Raw genomic sequence first — 24884 nt, 5'->3', positions numbered from 1 at the left:
ACAAACACTTTATTAAAAATTATATTCATATCAAATAAATATCTATAATACTTTTATTATAAGTTGAAGTTGAATAAGGAGTTGTAATAAATCTGTTTACCATTAAGAGTAAGTGGCTGTAACGAACCTCCTCGCCTGCAGATGGCAGTGTGGATAAGAACGACTCAAAGAACCAGCGTCTCCTGCGCAGGCGCGCTGCAAGTCTACGTCAGCTCTTCTCGAGTTAACAGTGATCTGAAAGCGACGTGTCTCTCAGAGCTCAGACTGTTCCTCCTCCGATCGCCTCCTCAGAACCAGGTGAGACCCGCTCTGCCGCTTCTAACCTTCTTGCCCTCACACTACAGTTTCACACAGTTGCTGCTTTGAGAGCTGTAACGTGTATTTGTCGGGTTTTAAACGAGCTGCCACGTCGAGCTAGTAGCTTTCCAAACGGTAGCTAGCTAGGAGGAGCTAGCGCAACGACAAATCACGGTTTTCAGTAGTTTAAAGGACTTCTGGGTAATCTACAGTTCAATATGTTACTAAACAGCAGGTTTTATGTGTGAACAAATGTAACGTGGTTGTAGTTTATTGTTGTTGAACGTGTTATTCACGATATTCTGAATGTATACGTCATCATTGTGAGCAGCCCAGACGTTGACGCTGATGTTTTCTTCTTTTCTTCTTCATCCTCATCAGCCCAAACAAACACCATGGATCAGGTGATGCAGTTCGTTGAGCCCAGCCGGCAGTTCGTCAAAGACTCCATCAGGCTCGTGAAGAGGTGCACGAAGCCCGACAGGAAAGGTACCAGCTTTCAGTCTCAATGGGCCACCTCGGCTATGATGTGTCTGTGAACGGGGGTACATGGTTTTAAATTCCAGCTGATAAGGAAACGCATACGGGATACCGCTGTACTTAATATCTGAGGATTCTCAGTCACACGGCTCATTTAGTAGTTTTACTTCCACCACTGGACTCGCTTGTGTTTCTTGAAGATGTTTTCACTTCTCATCCAGGAGTCTTCTTCTCCGCTCAAGTTCTAGTTCTCACGTAACTCTTCCTTTCCTCCTGTCAGAGTTCCAGAAGATCGCCATGGCCACGGCGATCGGATTCGCCATCATGGGTTTCATCGGCTTCTTCGTCAAACTCATTCACATCCCCATCAACAACATCATTGTGTAAGTGGCAATAACGCCTACATTATTCACATTGTAAGCTCGTTACAGGGAAGAGGGAGAAACGGATTTGTTTTGATTTGATCACAACTTTTGACATCATCAAGTAGAGACAAATGAGACGTGCTTGGTCCAGGACTGTGCTATCTCGAGCTTTTTATCCCAGTGTCTCCCTCCCTGATATCTGTGATTACTATCTATTGATTGTTGTCATGATCTTAAACTCTTCTCCTTGCTTTTTAATAGTCTTACTCACAATAAAGATGTGCATAGAAATTAGAATTGGGTAGCTAGGAATTAATTGAGTTGTTATGCCCGTTCATCTTTGTTACAGACTGGCAAGTTAATTAACTGTCCTACATTCAAAATATTATAATTTTAAAAACGGCAGTATTTGTAGGTTTATATATTTCCCAGGGCTCTTTTGTTAAAATCCCATGTTTAGCGTCTTACTTTATTATAGAAAGTGGAAACATGACCCCAACGTGACAGCTTTGTGTTCAATGTTATGATTAATGGTGTCAACAACACAATTATTAATTATTGAAGACCACAGGTTGAGGACTTTCCACTAAAATGTCAGTAGAACTTGCACATTTATTTATTAAGGTATACGATTAATAACAAAACAAATGAGTTATTCTCTCTTGCATAAGACAGTTCATTTTGTTACAAGTGGTAGAATAGCAGCATCTCATCCGGGTACCTGGTGTTCATTTCACATCACAATTTATACAGCTGACGAATATTACAGAAAATATTTAGTATTTTATGCGTAAAAGATTTAAAGCATTCAAATACAATTAATCTATTGTAAAGGGTGTCAGAATATACACTATTCTGACCTTGAGGAGTCGGATTGTCCCTATCGAAGGAGATTGGCATGAGTGGTTCATCAATGGTGATTTTAATGCGAAAGCTGGGTCATTAAAAAAATGTGAATATTACTGTTAAAAAAAAGTATCGGCCACATTTTGATTTCTTGTCCCTAACAACACTTTCTTTCTTTCTTCCAGTGGCGGTTAAATCTGGACAGAGAAAATCGTTTTTCAATACCTGGGGACGGGTGACGGTGCTGTAAAGTGATATGGGGCTGACGTGATCGGGACTGAAGGGGGATGGCAATTTTTACGTTCTGTGCACAACATTTGTATTTGCTGTGTAAATAAAACAAATGAAAACCCACACTTTGATTTGTCCCGTCTGTGCAAACAGCATTTTGCCATCGCTACATTATAGTCTAGATTTTTTTTTAACCTGAAGAAGAAAGGTGGAAATACTTTTTAATCAGTGAAAAAGGATGATACAGAAGGCACATGTTGAAGTGGAATCCTGCACATGTTTCTACAATATGCTGTCATCTCAGTACTCAGTACTTGAAATGGACCAGCTGTATGAGGTTCATTTTCAACTGCAGAGACAAAACTACTCTGATACATTTTGAATTCATCCCATCACTGAAAAAAACAATGATCTAGCAGAAGAGCATTGTCTGGGACATTTTGGTTCTGTTTTGAATTACTTGTGGGCCAAGTCATGCAAAAGCACTTCAGTGAGATATCTGTCATGATTTTCTTTTTGTACTTCAAATTTTCAAAATATAGAAAACCAGTGACTGAATTGTAGCAGAGATGCGGAATTCCCTGTGTTATGTTCTGATTGGTCAAACACTAACTGAGAAAGCAAACCTTTTCTGTGCTACTCTCTATTTGTCTGGATGCCCATGCTCCACAGTAGAGGCTGGTCTGTGGTCACAGTGACAGGCTTCCTGGGGTTTCCAGGGGGGACGGGCTCGTAGGTGTTGGATGTGCTCACCAGCTTCCCAAACTGCAGGACCTGGTTGTCTGGACAGAGAAGACGGATACAACGATGGTTTAAACGCAGCAGTTAATATGGAAACAAATAATTGTCAACTTTAAATCAAGTTAATAGTTTGAGGTCGTACACATGAATTCGATTTGTCTCTTAACACAGTTTTGGGCCTAGCGAGGCGATGGCAACGCGGCACACCGGGTCCCCTGCACGAACCTGCACACATTCACACAGGCTATTGTGCTGAGGCCACTGAGTACACTCCCACCTAGTGCTTACTGAAGTGTTAAGAAATCCTCTGAATGGAGAATCCTTCAGCTGACACAGGAAAGGTGACTGCTTGTAAGGCTCATTGTTCGATACCCTTCATAACGACAAGTAGCACAGTGAAGGAGAAAGAACTCTTCAGACGGAGGAATTCAAAAGAAAAAAAGAAACCGTTAGACCAGATTCATTTTTCAACCACTGATGTTATTCACCAGGTTTGACACATCTAGTCTGGAATAATTTCGCATATAAGACAGCCTGGTTTCTTCCAAGGTCAAACCTTTGTGAAATATTTGCTCCAGTTTCATGTGTAACTTCCTCTTTGTGTTCTTTTTCCTGACAGGAGAGTTGTGACAAATCGCTGACTCCTTTCTCCTTTTTTTTAAGGCACATTATAACAACTTGGATGGTTCAGGTTCAGGTCTAAGTTCCAGTGAATTGACTGAAATGAACCGTTCAGGCTGAGAGGACACATGGCCAACACTGACCTCATCTGGTCAAACCGGGAAGTGCTGAATTATGTGTTGCAAGGTGCATCACAATCAGCCAGTGATGACTAAAACGATGAATAATGACTGTTTGAAGTATTTCTATTAAGTATTAAGTTAAGCAACCATATCAAACTCTTTCATTTGTATGTTGGTTTAGTCCCTTCTCCTGTTGCATGTACACAAGTGTAAGCCTGTATCCATCTAGACTCTCTAATAAATGGTTTCACAGTTCATTTACACTCTGCACTAACTTGGCAAAGCCCTGAACACTGCCATTCAAATAGGAATCCTACTCTTACTCTTTGTAGATCTTTTCAAGAGCAGCCAGAGCAGAGAGACCTGCTGAAGACAGGGTGGACGTAGTTTGAGGCAGGCAGATGTCTGAAGGGATTACATTGCAGCCGATCGTAGCGAACTCGCTCAGTACTCGACAGATTCAAACATCTTTTGTCCTATTAATGATTTAGAGGTTAAAAAGATGGGGAAATGGGGCCCAGATTTAAAAATACTAGAATTGTGCTTAAATAATAACGACTACAGTAAAAATATGAAGAATAACAACTGTGTAATTTGTTTATTTTTCTTCCTACAAACAACAAGGTTGTTTCAAGTTGTTTCGAAACATAATTAGTCATAATAGTGATATTTACAGGGACATTTTTCCTGGGGGGATTTGGGTAAATTTTGATAAAATTAAAATGCATCCATTAATTCTTGTTTGTGGGCACTGGGCAGTTTGAGAAAGTTTCCCATCTGAAGATTACAGTGTGAGAAATCAGAGAATAAAGAGCCGCTCCTGAGGCAAACAGCTTTTCCCCTCATATAAAAGTAATTTCAAAGAACAAATGCTTTGCTCTGGTGAAGAACACAGAGACCAATTAATCACACAACCTGCTTTTGCAAATTCTACGCCTCAAACATCATACACTACATTACACACTATTAACCTGAGCCAACACCTGATAACTGCATTGACAAAGAACCCCAGAAAATAAGAATTAGAATGATTAGTAAAAAAAATAAAAATTGGCAAAATCACTTCACACAAAAGGGGAAAATGAACACAAAGAAACAAAGAAGGAGAGAAAGAAGCAAATCATTTGTCCACAGGCGCCTGCATGCACATCAAACAGGGACAAAAAAGCCCTGTGCTGCTTCAAAGACTGCCAAATAAGCATGGTATTAAGTCAGCTTGACTCCGAACACAGAGGAAAACAAGTTGCATGTGAAGTTAAGGCACTTAATAATTGAGTGAGCACAGAGCCGCAGTGAACTGTGCTATGGGCGGGTGAGAATAATGTCTGACTGTGTTAAAGTGTGGGCCCGAGGATTTTTCTCTGCAGGGTAATATGTTTCCACCTGGCTCCGAGCAGCCGAGCCACGAGAGTCGTCTATATCAGTGTTTTGAGAGATTTGCAAACGAGTGTGTTCACTTTTATTGATCACTTTGGGAGGATTAGAAAGTCCTCATGGAAACATCTGTCGGGAATACCATGTTATTAAGGAAAGCTATGTCACTTTTACTGAGCAACAGCGCCCTCTGTGGCTACACATGGTGATTAATTCTGTCTGTGGCCGATCGATTAAGTGGTTTTCATGTTGAGAAAAAACAAAGTCCATAAATCTCTAACTACACAGTCCCACTTACAGAACTGAAACACAACTGAACAGTGGATATTACCCATGATCCCTCTGAACCAGTAGAGCTGCCGCTGTAACATATACACCAAACTCTGTTTAGATTTCTTTACATTTTGGAGATAAGCGCTCTTTTTTAATGATTTCTTACTCTTTATACTGATCTACAATTCAGCTTTCATATTGAACTTGCTGGGCCTGATTCTAACAGCTTAACCTGTGGCTGTATCAGTCAGATGTACATTTATCACAGGAGATGGAACCCGCTTACCCAAGTCACATAGAGCAGGAGCAGACATTCAGGGTAATGGTGGGACTGGAAGAGGAAACATTCTCCCAATTACAGTCAGTGTCCATTCAAACTAATTCAGAAGCTTCTATTTGAAAGGTCCAGTGTGCACGATTTAGGTGAAAGGGATCTATTGGCAGAAAATGAATATAAAATAATCCTAGTAATGTTTCATCTAAATTATTTCAGTATCAATCAAAATGTTGTGATATTTTAATCAATATATGAATATGTTGGTGCTTTCTTAAGATTTTAAGATCTGATCAAACCTTACCTTCATGATGAAGATAGATTAATTACATTTTAAAATTATAATATTTTGGATTTATGATAGTGTGTTTTTTAGACCCTAACCTTAATCTTATAAATGAAATGTATTCGAATTAGTTTCTATATATATGTTAATATTTAAAATCTTTATTATCAGGAGCTCTGATAGCTTTATATAACGTTTGGACTAGGATTACAATCCTGTACAACACTGTGACTGAAGAAAAAACAAAAAAACCTTTACAGCAGACACCAATTCACCAATGCTCCACAGGCTGCATAAACCTCCCATCGATGTTTTTATCCTGGATATAAAAATGCCATAGGATTTATCCCTCAGCACAATGTGATTATATTACAACCGGAGAGGAAAGGAGATACATTCAGGGCTGAAAATTGATGGCTGGTGTCACAGGAACGGCCACTAGGGGCAGCAGAGCACTACCATAAAAGCATTGGGAGGAGGAATGGCCGAGAGGCATGTACATTTGCTAACACACATAATCTGTGTCTCTCATTCACACAACCATTTAAAACAAGCATCCACCCACCCACACACACATGTGCAAACTCTTTACTGAGCACAAAGGGGCTTTCAGACGGCTTCATCAGTAATCCCCTCCTCAAAGCTGATACCCGATCAATAACGGCCCCCCGTTGCAGAGGGGACCAAAATGAGCGTCGCACCCTCCAGTGATAACAATGGAGATGTTTGCTGCCTGTAATTGCATTTCCAGCGCCACAGCTGAAAGGGCCCGTCAGCTGTAAGTAGACCGTATTTACACAACAAATTACCCAGGAGAGTGGGTGGGCGCGGGGAGGGGAGACTCGTACACACTAGCACTGCAGTGGACAGGTAGTGTGTGTGTGTGTGGGGGGGATTACTGGTGTTAGGGGCCATTTCTGAACCGGACAGGAGTGTGTTGCCGCTTCACTGTGAGAGGCATGTTAAAGGTGCTGCATTGAGCTTTTTTTAAATGCTAGAGCTAAGTTATTAGTGATACGGTATAGTCACAAACAGTCACAGTCAAGTTACCTGGTCTCCATCTAAAGTGTCAATGCATGTTAATATAAAAAGAATTAGACCATAATTCCTGCATTCGATTTAGAAAGATTATACACATTTTTCTCTTTCTGCGAATTAGAAACATAGTCTGTACAGAAACAGGTGAGACATGACAGGTCTCAAAAGGTCAAGCCCAAACGTCTTGATCGCCCCCCAGTGGCTGACTGCAGTATATGTCATAAACCCTGCCTCTACCATGTGAGCAGATGAAATATTAGTAATGCAGGATAATCTTTTTTTAAGCATTAGCGGGTATACCTAAAATGTCTTCGTTGTGATCATAGACTGAAAATAAAGATGGACGACATGAAGGCTGCCCAAAAGTGAAGCCAAAACACTTTGATTGCCACATGGTGCCTGGCTGCAGTATCAGTCCTAAAACCCCCGTTCTCCATGTTAGTGAATGGGGCATGGATCAAACAAAGTCAAAATACACATCGAGTAATCTTTTCTCAACGAGGGTTACTCTCATTTTAGTTCTTATCACACCGACGTATGTTCAGTTGTTAATTGTTTCTAATTTTTTTATAAAAATTTGATAAAACGTCATAATAGGTGGGACATTGATGCTCCATCACCCAATGGCTACTGCTCAGAGTCTTTGGCTCTATTTCTGGAGAGTTGGAGAAGGTCGTCCATCTTTATATAATTGACTTATCTATTCAAATTTCAGGCCATCCTCTGCACCCATCATTCTAAGCTTAAAGGAAACCCCCTGTTAGTGTTCTGTTCATATGAAGCACTTGATCTGTGTTGAGGCAAGGAAGAGCGGCCCTCCTCGTCATGAATGATTTAGATTATTCACGGTAATTCTACTAATCATCTGTAATGAGGGATGACATTTTTCATTGAATGAAAATGTGCCAAGATCGAACCTTTGAAAATAGCTTTGAGCTTGTCAACATGATCCCAGGTAGTCCAGCACGACCAAAACACATCGTTTTCTGTTCCCATTATGGCCCAGTGCGCTTAGCGAGGAGCACACGCTCCCTTTTAACACGACTTGTCATTGAACTCGTTCTGTCGGGGGGGGGGTGGGGGGGGGGGGAATCCTCCGCTCTTTGAGACCAGCGTGCTATCAAATTCCATCACGCTTCACAGTTCGCGTCGGAAAAACATTTTCTGCGAATCATGTTTCTTCAATACTGAGCTTTCCAAATTACTGAAATGAGGTGGAGGTACAAATGTGTTTCACAGTCAGTACGCAGGCTGTCACTGCATAATATTAATGAATATATACAGAATAAGAATAATAAACGATATGACTTCAGGTAATACAAACTTTACATTACTGAGCCGACATTAAGTTATAATTCAATCTAGCAGAGCACAAGGAGTTGCTGATTTTTTCTGTTTCAAGGTTCACCGGTTGAACAATCCAGATGCAAAACTAAATGGCAGCCTTCTCGAGGTCTTGTTTGTAGCTGATTCAAATCAATGAAACAATGATCGCGATTTCAATATATTCAGATCACCACTGATCTGAATATAAAAAAACGTGGCTGTATTCTACTCGAGAAAATCCTGCACTGTTCATATCATATCAGCCTTCAATACAGCAATGTCCCCTTTTCTCTATCTGACAATCTCCTTATTTGTGAGGCTATTTATTGACCGTGACATGAGCCGAGGCACGCGCTAGCAGTGTTAGCACCATCTGCAGTGCAACGATAGCCGCCTCCATTAAATGTTTATAATGGCACTGCTGGGTTTGTCTAAGACGCGGCGAGGTGGCGGATCCTGTTCTGGTTTAGGTTGACCTTCAGATAAGAAAAGCTGCCTCTGTTGGGAAATGTGGCCTCAGTCAGTGCAAATTATGTATTTTGATATTACAGAATGGTTGTTGGCATAAATCATTGATGCAGGGTATGAGGAGATCCATTGAGTTGAAAATGTTTTATTAACCAACAAGTATATATGATAACGTTTCAAAAATCATGTAGGAATAAGAAATATTGAAACGCTTCCACTTCTTACTCACCAGGCCAACAGAGCTGAGTTTATTGAACCAAATGAACTCTAACCCCAACTAAACAGAGGAGGTGTGAAATCATAACCTGCTCCGACTACAGAGCTCAAGTCCTTTCACCTGTCGTCAGCAAATATTTCATGTTTAGAAATAATTCTCTGAATTTCCTGAACACGCATTTTAATAGGCCTACTATGAAAACTTCAGTGTGTGGATCACAGGTTGCACCAGTCAGTCAACCAGAAGTCCTTTTAAAGGGCAAATGTACTTGCACCTATCGAAGCAGCCATAACTGTCTTGGTCCTAAATGTGAGGTGTGGTCAGGTGCATTGTGGGCACGTTGCTATCTTGAGGGCAGTGGAAAGTAATGGCTCCTTAGGCCGACAAGAAGCTGCTCTGAGTCTGAAGTTAATGACGCAGTACTTTACTGTTATTCTACGGGTGCATTAGCAAAATATTAATATGCACCTGCTCCGGCGCTCGCACAACAAGTGCACACTCTGCTTTTTAAACAGATGGTCGTCTCGTGTGTAGAGTGGAGCCGTTTTCTCAGAAGAGAAGCATTCTCTGCTCGCCACTGCCTTTTATTGGATTAAGATTAAAAAGTCCTTTATTAGTCCCGCAATGTGGAAATTTGCAAAGTTACCGCAGCAAAAAGACATCACATCAGCGAATTTACTCACTTATTTCTTACACCTCACTGTTACTTCCACAGTTTTATTTCTTCCTTTGATTATTTATTTTTTATATATTCAATTCTCTATGCAACTCCTTTAAATCTCTCTCTAAATGCTTATATTTTTGTATTGTTTTATGTTGCTCTCCCAATGCCTTTTTTATTCTATGTAAAGCACTTTGAATTGCCTTGTGGTTGAAATGTACAAAAGGAACATGCCTTGCTTTACCACCTCACTAATCCATCATTTTAATCTCAATCTGTTGAGCTGAAAGCACGTCTGTCTCTTAGAGGGAATCAGAGTCGTTACTGATTAGTTTGGTGGATGTTACGCCCTTAAAATTAAGAGACAACATATAACCCGTTTACAGTTTACCAGTTATGCCATGTGCTTTAACCCATGCCCTTGATTTCTCTATGTGCTTATATATTGTGTATGGACGTGCATGTGTTTGGGCGTATACACTGTAGGTCATAGCTGATGCCTGTTTTGTCCGTAATCTGAGATGTGTGCACTGTTGCTCTGCCTCCTAGCTAGTGTGCAGCTCCACTGGGAGTATGAGCAGCAGTTCACATCAGGCTGCTCTTCATCCCCCGTCTGCCCCAGTGTGTGATGTGCACAGCGTCTGAAATCTACAGATCCATAAATAAAACCATAAAACAGCAGTTTTCCCTCCTGCTGCCACACTGCAACGCTACAGAATACATACACTTTTCATTTCCCCTCTCTGAGACCTTGGTGAGCGGGAGAGAAGGAGAGAGGGAAGATATGGGAGGGGAGGAGAGAGGGAGTTAGGAGTGGGAATGTGGGGGCGGGGGGTTGAGGCGGCATTATGTTGAAAAGGTGTAGCGGAGGGAGATAAAGGGGGGGAAAACTAATTTCTTCAGACAAAAACACTGGGCGAGCTAAAAGCAAGTCGAAAAGCACAGGCAGGGAGAGGAGAAGAGAGAAATGAAGAGAATAGAAGGTCAGGATGCATGTTTGCATCTCGAGAAACAGAAGGGAAAGGAGAGATCCTCCAGTAGAGATGTCTGCCTCTGGCAGGGGGACAGTGGGTAAGACCTAGCTGAACCAACCTTGTCAGACACATCTATCTGTTTGATTACTAGATAAACTACATTGCTTTGCCCTCCTTAGAAAACAATCCCTCCCTGTATTTAGAATGCTCTCGGAATACTGAAATCTCCCGGCTCGCACACTCAACTAAAGCCTTAAGCTGCAGCGCTTCATCTCAGCAGTGGGAGAAAAAAAAGCTTTAAAGGCAGTCCTGTCGACGTATTCCAAGATCTAGTGTTTCTGAATGCACATCAACATGTTTTTATCCTGCTGTGTGTGTGTGTGTGTGTGTGTGTTCTCGGGGAGTTGAACCATGAATCAGAGCACTTAAAACTTCAAACCAAGGAAAATCCCTGCTTCTTTAGTCAACAGAGTATGTATGTATTAGTCTCAGCAAAGCCTTATAGCGGCTGATGGGAAAACTGTATACAAATGTATTTATTGCTGCTTTCATAAGAAGGCCTTAGGTCAGAAACAGTGTCCCATCATCAAGTTTAACGCAACCTGCTCTGTTCCAGGATCAGCTGATTATGCAACAGGTTACTAACTCTGCAAGTCTTTACTATCAATAAACTGCATGTTAATGCTGATATCGATGCTTCATGTTTTGGATGTAACTAAAAATATGGAACATATGCAGTTGAGTCCTTGTTCAGGCACTGTCATTTGCATGCCGATGTGTTTGTGAAGGCTTACATTGTATAAACAGCCTCCTCTCATTAACAGTGAGGGCAAGCTTTTGTAATCTTACCCAAAGTTTACTTTTAATTAAGATTTCTCAACTGCCTGGCCTCTCTCTGAGACTTTGCAGCTGTAATCCATCTGTGTTCAGGATTTCTCCTCCTCTTCTTTATTTTCAATCAAACTCAGCACCTGTCCATGTTGGATTTGTGTGTGTGTGTGTGTGTGTGTGTGTGTGTGTATGTGTGTGTGTGTGTGTGTGTGTGTGTGTGTGTGTGTGTGTGTGTGTGTGTGTGTGTGTGTGTGTGTGTGTGTGTGTGTGCGCACTGCCTAATGTTGCACTAGTTAACTGTATTGTTTGATGAGATTTTTTACAGGTGCTTGTGCCCTGAAATGATGCGTATGTGCCTGTGTGTGTGTGTGTGTGTGTGTGTGTGTGTGTGTGTGTGTGTGTGTGTGTGTGTGTGTGTGTGTGTGTGTGTGTGTGATTGTGTGTGTGTGTCTTTGTGCAGATACATGTGGTGGCTCATTTAATATTTTATCATTTTGATGATTATTTAAACAATGCATTCAGGTTATGTGTATGTGTGTGTGAGTATGTGTTTGTGTGTGGTTGTGTGTGAGTTTAGCTCAGCAAGCGAGAGGTAAATACAATTCAGTGGAGAAGTGACAGACCTTTTTTAATTGATACATGCAAAACCTCAACACCCACTAAACGGTCCTTGTTGTGACATCGTTTTGACAAACTTTGAATAATTTATAATGTGAATATGATAGCAAAACAGCATGAGTCACTATTTACAGTGGACAAACCCTGCGGACTCAACTTTTCACTTCAAACCAATTTTGGTTGACACAGTGTGTTAGCAGTCTGTTACAGCTTTCCTGTAAAACTGACTTCAAGTACACACAAAGACAACTCCAGCTATTTCCACTTCAAGTCGGCACTCCTCTCTTTGAAATGTGGTTTTGGCTTCTGGGATCATAAACTAAGTAATACTATGTTGGACAACGTTCACTGTCTCTCGTTGTCTTCTGTATTAGAACAACATGACCTGATGAATCCTCAGACACAGTCTTATTCTGTTGCATTCATGCAATTAAGCTTATTGTGTCTATGTCATTGTCAAATGCAAAAGCTCTGGCACAGTCAGTATATACCACCATCTATCGTTAAATATCACTGTTATAATGATTTATCACCCAGTTCCAGTGTGCATGTATGCTTGTATTTTTTTGTGCTTGTGTGTGAGGCTCTGATGCTTGTCGGTGCATGGATATAACCGGTGTTGTGAAGTTGCAGTTTATTTGCATATCAAGCTGAGTGGAAACCTTACAGAGGAAAAGCTTCCTCAGCCTTCCTGTCATTAGTGGGCTGAAAGCCATTGTTCATGGTCCACAGAAGTTTCTCTCGCTCTTTGTCACAAGCGTAACACACACACACTCACACATACATATTTCTATACATAGAAGGAGACCAAGACACAGTGAGACACAACTGAAAGAGAGCAAAGTGAAACAAGTGCACAGATACACATGTACATCCACTAATACACTCCCCCAACACACGCAAGCACACGCACACACACACACACACACACGCACAGACACACACACAAAATGCAGCGAAGAGTTGCTTTGTGGCAGACAACTATTCAAATTTTTCTTTCATTATGATCTACGCTAAGCCAAAAACAACATGATAAGCAGATTTTAACACACACACACACACACACACACACACACACACACACACACACACACACACACACACACACACACACACACACACACACACACACACACACACACACACACACACACACACACACACACACACACACACACACACACACACACCAACACAAGCACACACACTATGCCATAACTCAGCCTGTGATGCTGCCGGATGAAGATGGGAGCAGGCTGAGTCACAAAGGAGTGACTAAGGTTTTCCCCCAATACACACACAGATTGAGACCTATGCTCAAACTGACCTTCATCACCATTATCGTTGCCAACAGCTTTGCCACTTACTTGTAGGAATAATGTTTTGGGGTTATTTAAATGTCCCCAAAATGCAAACTTGGATGAGTTTCACCTGCCGGCAACAACTCCTGACCCCAATTTACTTCTTAAAGAACATAATAGAGGGCTGCCGAAAGGTAAAATGAGAAACAGATGTTTAAAGACAAAGCATAAAGCCAGAGGCATGTCGTGGTCCTTTAAACTGTGGGTGCCACGGTTTTGAGTGAGCTCAACAATGTACTTCAAAACCACTGAAGACATGTTAGTGTGTGCCAGAGTTCAGATGTCCTATTTTAAAATCTCAAAAATTTTCGTGTGGAGGCTGAGATACAACTGCAGGTCACCACACATTGGAATGTATATAAAGATGGACAGCGCGTCTCCACTTCCTCTTATTGTACAAAAATAAACCCAAAATATCTTGGATACGGATGCCCCCATGTGGTGCTGTTGAATTCATTTGGAGAAAAACACTGTGAAGTAGTGATAGTGCTGTGGAAGAAAGGTCCCACCAGTACTTATATTCAACCAATTGTGAGTCAGGCTCAGCTGTCACATAATACATCTTTATTCAGTCTTTGCTTAAATCTAAGAAATTGCACCTATGCTAATGCTAAAAAAGAGCATTAAAGCTAAGAAAACACAGGCTGATTTAGAAAGTATGTTGCATCATCTTCTAGTAGCCCAAATAAAACATTATTTGGCGATATAATCCAAACGTCACTTCACAAAATAACCTCGTTCTCTGGTTTTAAGCTGTCAAAGTGGTTTGGGTTGACAAAGATCATAATACTCTTGACTTGAAGAATACACAGGCCACAAAACGCTAGAGGCTACAGCTTTAATGCACCGGACGTTTAAACTAGGCTCAATGTGCACGTCAAAATATTCATTCATCTCCTTTTTCCCCCAACTCTCGTTCACTTGTCTGATAAGCCAGAGTTCTATTGAAAATTAAGGAACGGGTTTCTTTAGAAATCCTTTTAAAGTTCCCAAAAGTAGCCTCCATGTCACTAATGTAAATGCACTGACAAACTCTAGAAAAGCAATATCCATTAAAGTAGGAGAAAAGTGAGAGAACAAAACATTAAGCAACAATCAAGCCTTTCAACAGGGTCTGGCTTTTTGAGATTATTAGAGTTTTAAAGTCCAATTTACTGAAAAGTTATTGAATTCAGTCTGGTTCAGGCTAAACAGGAGGTAATAGTTGTGAACTACAGCATCGCATCAAGGTCTAAAGAACCTATAATAGACCTCTACCTCTTCATCATGCAGCCACACCTTTTAAATTTCATGGGGCCATATCAGAAATTTACAATGACAAGTTCTAACACAGACATATTTGGTTGTTTGTGTGTTGTTAAAACGTTGGAGTAACAGTTGGTCGGTTAATCCTGACTTGTATGCTTTGAACGAGTTTGTCAATACACTTTATGTTTAATAATGTAATAATACGTGTGTATTTGGCACAAGAAGGTTTTGTTCATTGTTTGCAGATGGTAATAGATAATCATTGCTGCAGCTTAATCCACTTGTGTGATACTGGTCCTTCTGATGCAAAGGCTCAAGAACAAAAAAACCAATGTGTAGGTGTGTTAAGGGAAACAGTGACCTTCATGGGTTGTTTGTCATGGCACACAAGGATGAAAAAGCAGAAAATAATACTGGCCATTAACAGACAGTTCAGTATACCACGAGTGTGAGGTTTGAAAAGCTGAATATATGTGTAGCTATGCAACCTTTAATGCCAAATCCTGCTAGATAGTAGAATCAATGTAAACACAGGACTCAAAACTTTGTCCCGGGGACGGCAGAAAATGTTTGAAACAATCGTGGTAAATAATTGATCACTATGCAAATGCCAAACTGAGCACAGGTTATCAGTATTATCGCTCAGTGCGAGAGACCTAACACCTTCACCGTACCTACTCAGTCACAGTTTACAAGAACAAGAATCAGGATCATTTCAATACATAAATATAGCACAAAGGCACGGCTCACCATAAAAACATACATTGACTCAATTAACATGTTTTTGGGGGATGGTGTATCAAGTCACCTAGAGCCCTACATTCAATTTATGACACTACAAACCTTCAAATGAACATTCATACATGAAAAGCACTCACATAAGCACAGTGTGATCTGAAGGTTACTGTACTCGAGCTGCACCAGTGGGTGAATCCTCTCCTGCCTTCAAGGCTGTGGTGACTCAATGACATCCCTTTATGTCAGATTAATATAACAGTGGTTATTTGCTGTGGGCGGTACAGTGCCACTTATTTCCTGCAGGGTACAGCAAGGGCAAAGGAATTCACAGCAGCATCGAAAAATGAGCAGAGATTAGAGCTGTTTAATGCAAATAAATTGGTCAGGGTCTTAAAGTTTTACTGCAGGAAGAAGTAGTGAAAGATCGGAGCTCGGCCTTTAAAGTGCTTGATCTGGGCTTATGTGCCCCGGCATGACCGATCAAGAGAGCAAATAACTTACCCTCACTTTGCATAATAGCTGGTATCTGCTACCCAGACTGACTCGATACTCCTATTCTTAACGATACTACACAGGCTGGATATAAAGATGGCCATGAAATGAATAATCAAACCAAACTTACTGGAGAAATGAATATATTATATATTGAAAATACACCAATGTGGTAAGAGCCACATAAACTGAGAAAAACGGTCTTTGGTGTGTACTTGGAAGAGGCTGAGTTTATGATCTATACTACAGCCATCCACTAGGGGGCCACCAATAAGTCTTGGCTTCACTTTTGGAATCAATCTTTATAAGTCCACAATATTTCCCTTTATCGTTTGTATACCAGTGTATACCAAATGTATGTTTAAGCAAACGAAAAAATAATTTGAGACTTTTTCTTTGACAGTATTTTACTTTAGTATTTTGCCTGCAGCTCCCAAAAAGCAGATGCTGTCTCTGATTGATCTGACACTGAAACTGTGAATTTCTGAATGACAGCTCAGATGATGCCCTGACTCTGAGAGACGCTCTCTTTCACACTGAATTCATCAACAATCAGCAGGCTGCTATCAGGCATTAACATTCCTGCTTGGATGACAGATGAACTCTGAGCCAGGTGAAGGAAAATGGCTCGCGGTGCATTTCTCCACCTGGGTGATGGACTGTCACCGGATGCTTCGGCAGATTGCGCGTGTCTTCGGTGCTTACAACACCTTGCTGCACTCGTGGCAACAAGCTTCGTCAGCTTCGATTCCAGGGAAGTGTAACTGAACATTTGAATATTTAGGTCTCCCTGTCATTGCGACTGGGAGCAGCAAGGTGAGCACGTTCCGGGCGCTGCAGCGTGTGTGAGAGAGACAGACGGAGAAAGCAAGTCAGAGTTTTGGATTGAGCAGAGTCACAGATGAATCCTTTAATCGGAAAACGGAGTTGGCGAGTTCAAATATGCAAGATAAAACTTTATATAGCAATAATAAAGAGGATCTATCTGTTTTCTTAAATTTTCCAGTGCCAAGAGCAGAAACGACAACGCTGCAGCTATTTTATGAGTAAAGTCTTTAATAATTTAGCACTGGGACTGGTTTAATACCAGGTTTCAGTGCCCGTCCCAGACAGTAAATGATATGAGAAAAAATGTTTTTAGTGTGGTTACATCATTGTCTACGCGACAGATATTCAAAGTGCAAACTCATGCGAAACTTTGCAATGTGTTCTGGAAGGTGGGGCTGGATGATGAGGCCAATAATCAAGTTCAAAATGTTCTTGTCAGACGATATTGATAATCATCACACAGTGTTTTTTCTTTCAAGTTTAAAGACTCATTTTTGCTCCTGAGTGAGGTTCTTGGTTTTCAACACCTCACTGTTTATCTGTAGTCAATAATTATTGAACTTATGTTGTATTGCTATTGATGAAAATAATGTTATGATAATGATTGTTTTATCGCCCGGTCCTATTGGAATGGAGCAAGACAAATTATTAAGGTGACTATTGTGCGAACTGCACTTTCACTTTAGCGTAGACAACTAAAAACATAAATTCACAGACTGTGATTAAATCCCAGGGTTAGAACAAAAGACGTAAAAAAAAAGAAAACTCCTTTGGGGATTTTCACAGTTGGGCTGTTTCAACCCCTAGTGAGAATTAAACAATTTTGCACATGTCCGATTGAAAAGTGTAATGTGAATTTCCTGTCTTGTATTACTGGCTGAATTAAGACGCAGGTGGAATAAGCATGTGAAGCTGAAAACAAACACAGGACTAGATCCCCCACAGATGGCCACTGTCTTATAAGAAACGGATGCTTGACATTTAGAACAAGGACAATTTAAACAAACCAAAGCAGAGACGTGTGAACAGGGTATGAGACGGCAGCACAGCAGTGGATCAGGAGAGCTCAAATTGAACAAAAACACAAGAATACGTTTGAAGAAAACATGAGGACAAGAGTAAGACGTGATTCCCAGGGCCATCAGATGTTGAGGGCGGCTGTGGCTGAGGGGTAGAGTGGTCTTCCTCCAACCTGAAGGTCGGCAGTTCGATCCCCAGTCTGACCGATCTGCATTCCGAAGTGTCCTTGGGCAAGATGCTGAACCCCGAATGGCCCCCCATAGAATAACAAAGTACTGCAAATAGATGCACTGTATGAATGTCTGAATGTAAAACTGTACTGTAAAGCGCTTTGAGTGGTCATCAAGCATAGAGAAGCGCTATATAAATACAAAACCATTTACCATTGAGTCAACAGAGCTAATTCAAACTGTCCAATCTGAACTATATATATTTTGAAAAGAATCAGAAAAGAGCAACCGCTTCTCCTGCAGAGGGGCAGACGAGCGTACACAGCTTTACTTCCCACCTCCTCTTTGACATTATGGGGGCGGAGAGAGCTCCTAACAACAGAAGACTCATCGGAGCCAGAAGCAGACGCTCTGAAGCATGTCCAGGCAGATGTCAGGGGCCACAAGAAAACTGCTGCTGCAGTGAGACCCGGGCAGGAGGAGTAGCATCAAAGACAAACCATCCTTGACCACGAGTAATCGTCTCATTTGTCTCAATCATCTCATTCGAGAAAGAAGGTGGACGCCTGGTCAGGGGCAAGACGGCCGCGTGTGCAGCAAACTGTCAACATGACGGAGGCAGGGAAAAGGTGGAGCATCTTTATAGAATCTTCTCTTTGTTGTTTCGGTCACCCGATGAAAAACAAACTTTTTCGAGTATCGCTGTTTTCGAAGAAGCAAATGTCACCGTTGAGAGAGCCAGAGGTCTGCACAAACATCCAGCCAAGTGTCACAGCATTGCAGTAACACTTCTATAAAAACCACAACCTAATATTTCTCTATACAATAAATCCATGCCAAGAATGGCTGCAGATTTAAGTTGAACTAAATGCCAAGGGGGCACTGGCCCCGGCTAAAATCTGATTGGCCCCTGAAGCGGCCCTGTCCTGTCAGCAGTCTTTAAAAACAAATACTCACCCAACAACAATACGAACAATAAATATTACAATTTTTCGAGAAGTTTTATTTTCTAATCTTTTTTTGGAGCTTAAAATCTGCTTGAAGGAACAATTTTCAAACACATTAAAGGATGTGTGGCTTCGTTCAAAGCTATGGAGCCAACAGTAAACAAGCAATGACTTAAATGTGCACATTACTGAATCAGGAACTGTTCATGTGTGTTGGACACATGCTCTGTTTAAGTTGTGGCCCATTAATGGCCCCTGATTTAGTGAAATCCTAGATCTGCAACTGATCAGCAGGAGTTTCCCTTTTGATCCATTTAATTTTTCTATTTATCTATCCTTAGCGCAAACGTTCCTCTCATCGGCTCTATTTCAGGGCTGGTTTTCTGTTACTCTGTATAATGCCGGGTAAGGCCGAGGTTATCATTGGTTGAGGGAGAAAGCAAAGATAATGTTACATTATGGGATGCTTTTGAATCTTTGAGATGCAGCTGATTCCCCTTTCCAAATACAATTCTGTTTGAAATGTAGTCTTGTTGTCAAGATCTTGCTTTTTATGCGATTAATCGTGTATTACTAGTTGAATGCAAGACGTTTACTTCTCAGCAGAGACTGGACAATAACAGGATGATGGAAAAAAGGGACCTCACTGTAACGCACTCTCCTGCAAACATCTTACCTGGGATATCCTCTGTAATCTGGTATCAATTAATCAAAACGATAAAAGTAATGAGCTCAGAAGAGGAGGAATAAATGAGGGAGTCAGGGAAAAGAAGGATTTCTAAGCAAACAGGAATGACAAAAAAAAAGCGTTTTATTGCAAATTGACTACATTACATTTGAGATTGAGTGCGTGTGTGTGCATACAAGCTCCCACTTAAAAGCTCCGGAACACTTTCCGGCAGCCTCCGTAATCCTCCTTTCCCTGCTGTGTGTCAGCAGCTTCCAACATCAAATCAACGGCATACCTGCCTCCGAGTCTCTCCACCTCCGATAAGTCACCACGTGGCAACCACTTTTCACCCTGCTCTCATTTCTCTACCCCAAATCATTTTTTCTCTCAAATTTATTTTTCAGCGACTCCTTCCGCCGTCAATTGTCCGTTTGTTTCCATTTCTACGACACCCTTCTTTCATTTCATCTCACCGGACATTCTGGTGAACCATTCAATGGATACAAGACAAGAGGTTTATCTTCTATTTACTTTATTCTATTCAAGTCATATTTTACATTCATCCATCAATTATCTTTAATTTTATCCTTTTGAGGGTTGCTGACTGATATGTGACTGACAGATGTTTCTTGTTGCCCATGCTGTTGCCCTTTAGATTTAGATTTTGGACACATTCAATAGCTCTGAATGTCTACTCTTTGTTTTGGTGGGTCTCCCCGGTGAAGACTGCATTTGTTGATAAAAAAGGATGAACGAATATGAAGACCAGAGAGCTCTTTCAGGTAGAAAAGAAGACAAGACATCGGCTAAAGAGAACAGGTAATAACAACAAAAACCACTACCCACCGTGAGATGAACACAAGATGCAAACTACTCATCCAAAGTAAGAATCGTAAAAAGCCAAATTGGATTTTGAAAAGTACAAGAGATGAACTACAAAAAAAACAAAAAACGATGGACTAATGAGACCACGATGGACCTCTAGCAAAGTGATCGAAATTTTGAAGTCTGGAGAAAGACAGAATGTGCTCATGATCCAAAGCATACAAGCTCATTCGTGAACCGTGGCGGTGGGGTCATGTCCTGGACGTGCAGGTCTGCCTCTGGAACAGATTATCATCCATTATTTATGGATGATGCAACTAATGATGGCAGCATCACAATGAATTCAGAAGTCTCCAGTAAGATCTCCTTCCTGCTCATTTACAAAGAAACGGAGTCAAAACTTGAGTGGAGGACTCGCAGTAAAACTGTGGGCCCTGTATCTTACACCCAGTGCAAAGCAGCGCAAAGCATGACCAAAGTGTTTTTGCTACTTTCACACTCACGCATTTGTCATTTTCCCCGTCAGTGCGCACGCTATTTTCATAAAAAATGCACATGTTGGTTTTAAAATGCAGTGTGCATTGTTTGTGCAGTGCACTCCGAGAGCAAAGTCGGAAGTAACTGTGTGTAAGTATATCTCTGTTATTGTGAAGGTATACTATCAAACCAGTAATGTGAGCCTCCATAGCGTCGCGCACACACACACACACACACACACACACACACACACACACACACACACACACACACACACACACACACACACACACACACACACACACACACACACACACACACACACACACACACACACACACACACACACACAAACTTACGGTCTGTTTCCTCAGGGGCATTTCAGTGTGATGATTAAAGTAACATTCAGTGGGTGCAAAGTACAGTACCACAGCTGCCACAACATCCAACAGCTATGGGAGGGAAGAGAGCAGGAGTGTGAGGGGGACAGAGACAAGATGAGAGTGAATGCAAATTAGATGGTAAAGAAGAAAGTGACAAAGGGAATGAAAGTAAGAAAAGACAGAGCACAGCAGCTATTTGAGTGGGAGCAGAGCTAAAGATGCCACGATTCATGCTTTTATCATTTCACTAACATTAATATACACACTGTCCAAAGCACAGGGCTTCAAAGAAATCACATTCTTCCCTGCTGTATTGTTACCTCTACTACACTGCAGTCACTTCATTATTTTATAGAGGTAAAAGACCAAGAGATCCGTCAACCTCCTTAGAGTTGTGTGTCTCTTCAGATCATATCCATGTCCAAGGAGGCAGAAAATGAAACTAAGCAGTGATCGGGAAGTTGCAGTTTGTATCGGCAGCCTCGGTCAGTGTCAGGAAGCTCAACCACACTCGAACATGAAACATTTGGTTGATTATCATCGTGTTATGGTTTCTACTCAACTGTCGAGAGTCTTTCTCCCCAGTTCCCATGTCCCCATCCCTGATTGCTGATTTAAGCGCATATGAAATGTACGTCTACGCCTCGACTGATCTATATACAAATTGCCTGTAGAAGTTTCTGAGTTGGTGTTCTGCCGTGACCTTCAGGATTCATTTTACATGTTACATCTAATTTCTTTCACAAATACTTACTCTCATCTAATGCTAATTTTGCAATACTTCTCCTTTAACTCTAATTTTTTTCTCCATTTCTATCAAATTGGCTTCAGAAAGAATTACTGCCCTAAAACTAATATTTTCCTACTCATTGGTTAGTGCAGAAAATGACAGGCGAATATAATATCGTTATATCTGAAACACAGCATGTTTTCTGGTATATATGCATGTATGTTATGTAGATATTCACCACTACACTCCTACTACTACTTCAGGGAAGTTGCATGGAATTCTGCCTGTGTCGTCGTTTCTATACTTTGTATAGGCGATATTGTCATTAAAAATGTTGGCAATAAAAAAAAGTATTTAAATATGTAAAATACCAGAGAATAAGTATATGTATACATCACATTATACCACATACAGAACCAGTACCACCACATGTTTTTGTTGTATTCATTCTCCACACCCTAATAGTGTGCACTGTATGCAATGAAAATATCAAACCCTGTTTTCACGATGAAAAGGAACATTTGCAAATTTCAATATATACGCAAAAATCAACAAGGCATCCTCTCACTAAAAGCCGAAGCTTAGCTGTGACAACATACATGTGTACAAAGTCTAACTCAACTTCACAACAGTTTAAATACTTGATATACTAACATAAAAAAAGAGAACACGTGATATGATTAACTTGTGCCATGAAACTTTCATCTCATCCCACACACTACCCTGGAGGAAAAGAACGAAAGGAAAAAACGAAGCTCAATAACTGTCTACTCATAGCAAATTTATGCTCGGGATCAAAACAACATGAATCATTGCAGAATTTTATTCTTTAAAGCAAGAGTTTAAACAAGCTCGGGAAGCAAGCAGGAAGCCTCCTCTGGGCCAGCAAGGCTGTAATGGCTGACAGCCCAAAACTCTTTCTTTAAAAGAGGGGGGAGGGGGGGGGGGGATCCTTTCACTGGACTTCTTAAGAGTCTTAGTGTCACTCGAAAATGGCATAGTGCTGACTCTGGCTTTGAAGAACGAATTCAAACAGTAAAAACCAACGCACAAATCAATGAAGACGTACAGTATATCACAAGTTGCACTGCTGCCACTCAAGCAAACCATACATGCAGGAGTCACATGTTAGCTAAAAATGACTAATAATCAAAAATATGTTGTTTCATATTCTGGTCTTTCCTCTCGACCCCAGAGGGAAATCATTACTTCCAGCCTTCTAAATATGCATGTGATTAATTATGCATCTTGTTATCACAAGCTAATCTGCATAGGACTCTCATGTATAAAGTCCCTTTCATTACCATGCAGAAGGCCATCTCACAGGTGTGCTGAGTAAATATACCGCACACTGCAGGATGATGAAAAAGAACGCACGCACACGCACACACTTACACACACACACACACACACACACAACCACACACACAAAAAACAAGTTCGTAAACCAGAGTTGAGACGCACTCACGGTGTTCCAACAGGCGCGGACACATGCGGGTGCTCGCTCAAGTGTATAAACTCCTCGCGCACTTACAGACACTACATGTGGACACCCACCAAGAGGCCGACACATTATCTAACCCCTCTGACATAAGGGCCAAGTCTCCCCTCGTCCTTGCGGCAGTTTGGTCCGTGCCAACTCATAAAGAACCCAGCTGGCCACAAGGCGGAGTGGGGTGAGACCACAGGGGGTCCTCAGATGGGTGTCTGATTGGATTTTCAATGTTCAACATTATAAAAGGCTCATTGTGGCATGTATGTTTCTTCAATATGTGAATTTTTTTTTAAATGCAGCATCCCTTGACTGAGGCATATTGAGCACGTGGACACTGCAGTACTTTGTAATGTGTGTTGAAAATTCAGGGGAAGATGTGTCCGCTGTGGATGCAAATTTAAGTTTGTATTACTGGCAGCTAACTGTTGTGCGTGTGTGTGTGTGTTTTTGTGTCCTTCACTGTACATCACTTATCTTCACAGAACGTACTGCTGCTCTCGTTATGTATCTCTTGGATTGTATATAAAGATGACTGGTCTCCACTTCATCCCACTATCCACATAAGAAGCCAAAATATCATGGATAGCTCGCAATCATGTTGTTTTACCCAACTTTTGTATCGACAAGTAAAACTAAACTTACCCGGAAAACTTAAATTATGTTGAGAATTACCCAAAATGCAATAATTGAGCTGACGTGTGTACTTTGATTTTTTGGTTTGGGCCATGTCCTATTCACTAACATGGAGGGGGTTGGGACTTATGAGCAGCCAGCAGCGGCGAATGAGATGCTTTGGCCTCACTTTGAGGGAGCAGCCATGTCGTCCATCTATGTTATTTTACTTCTTAAAGTTTAACAAAAAGTTCTTTACCTGTGTTTCCAGGATCAAAGATGAACCTTCACACTAAATGTATATGTGTTACTTCGACACAAAAGAAAGACTATAGATTCTGTTGATTCTACAAAAAGCAGGAGATTATTTGCTGGGGCATCATTCAACAGCTTGAGCTGAAAAACGGGGACTCACTCAGGTTCCATTTGAGCCCGGTGGTGATTGTTTGGCACGGCCCCCCCACTGGGATGAGGCTGCACCAGTCCCCCTCCAGACCTGTGTTCATTCCAAGTCGGTGGCTGCCCTGTAGACACAAGAAGCATGGGAAATAATGAGTATTTGTCTGCATGCTTGTGCATGACAGAATCAATGACAGGAATAAACAACTAGGAGGGAAACAAGTTAAAAGAGAAAGTAAATGTGGAGCAAGACTTAGCTCCTCCACCCGGGGAACAAAGCTCATTAAAATAAATGATTGCTCTTGTCAGAGTTGCAACCGACTTCCACCTACAACACGCACTTAAGAAGGATACCTTGCCATTTTGAATTATATTCTTTTTCCCCCTGTCTGTAGGGAGTCAAAATGTTTTTGTAGTGACACCCCCAAACCATCCAAGCAATCCTT

At 41.2% G+C, this 24884-nt stretch overlaps 1 protein-coding gene across 1 annotated transcript in view; it reads right to left on the bottom strand.

The window, feature by feature from the left end:
* Positions 1-1714: 1714 nt before the first annotated feature.
* Positions 1715-24884, bottom strand: part of tpk1 (thiamin pyrophosphokinase 1) — a 67608-nt gene continuing 44438 nt past the window's right edge. The window contains exons 8-9 of the mRNA XM_053412699.1: positions 24455-24563; positions 1715-3001 (exon numbers count right to left, since the gene is read on the bottom strand). Coding sequence (XP_053268674.1) covers positions 2856-3001; positions 24455-24563 — 255 coding nt within the window. The 3' untranslated portion in view covers positions 1715-2855. The remainder of the gene's footprint in view (positions 3002-24454; positions 24564-24884) is intronic.

This window comes from Pleuronectes platessa, chromosome 20 (genome assembly GCF_947347685.1).
Source record: "Pleuronectes platessa chromosome 20, fPlePla1.1, whole genome shotgun sequence".
In the NCBI taxonomy this organism is placed as follows: Eukaryota; Metazoa; Chordata; class Actinopteri; order Pleuronectiformes; family Pleuronectidae; genus Pleuronectes; species Pleuronectes platessa.
This window is presented reverse-complemented; position numbering and strand designations above follow the sequence as displayed.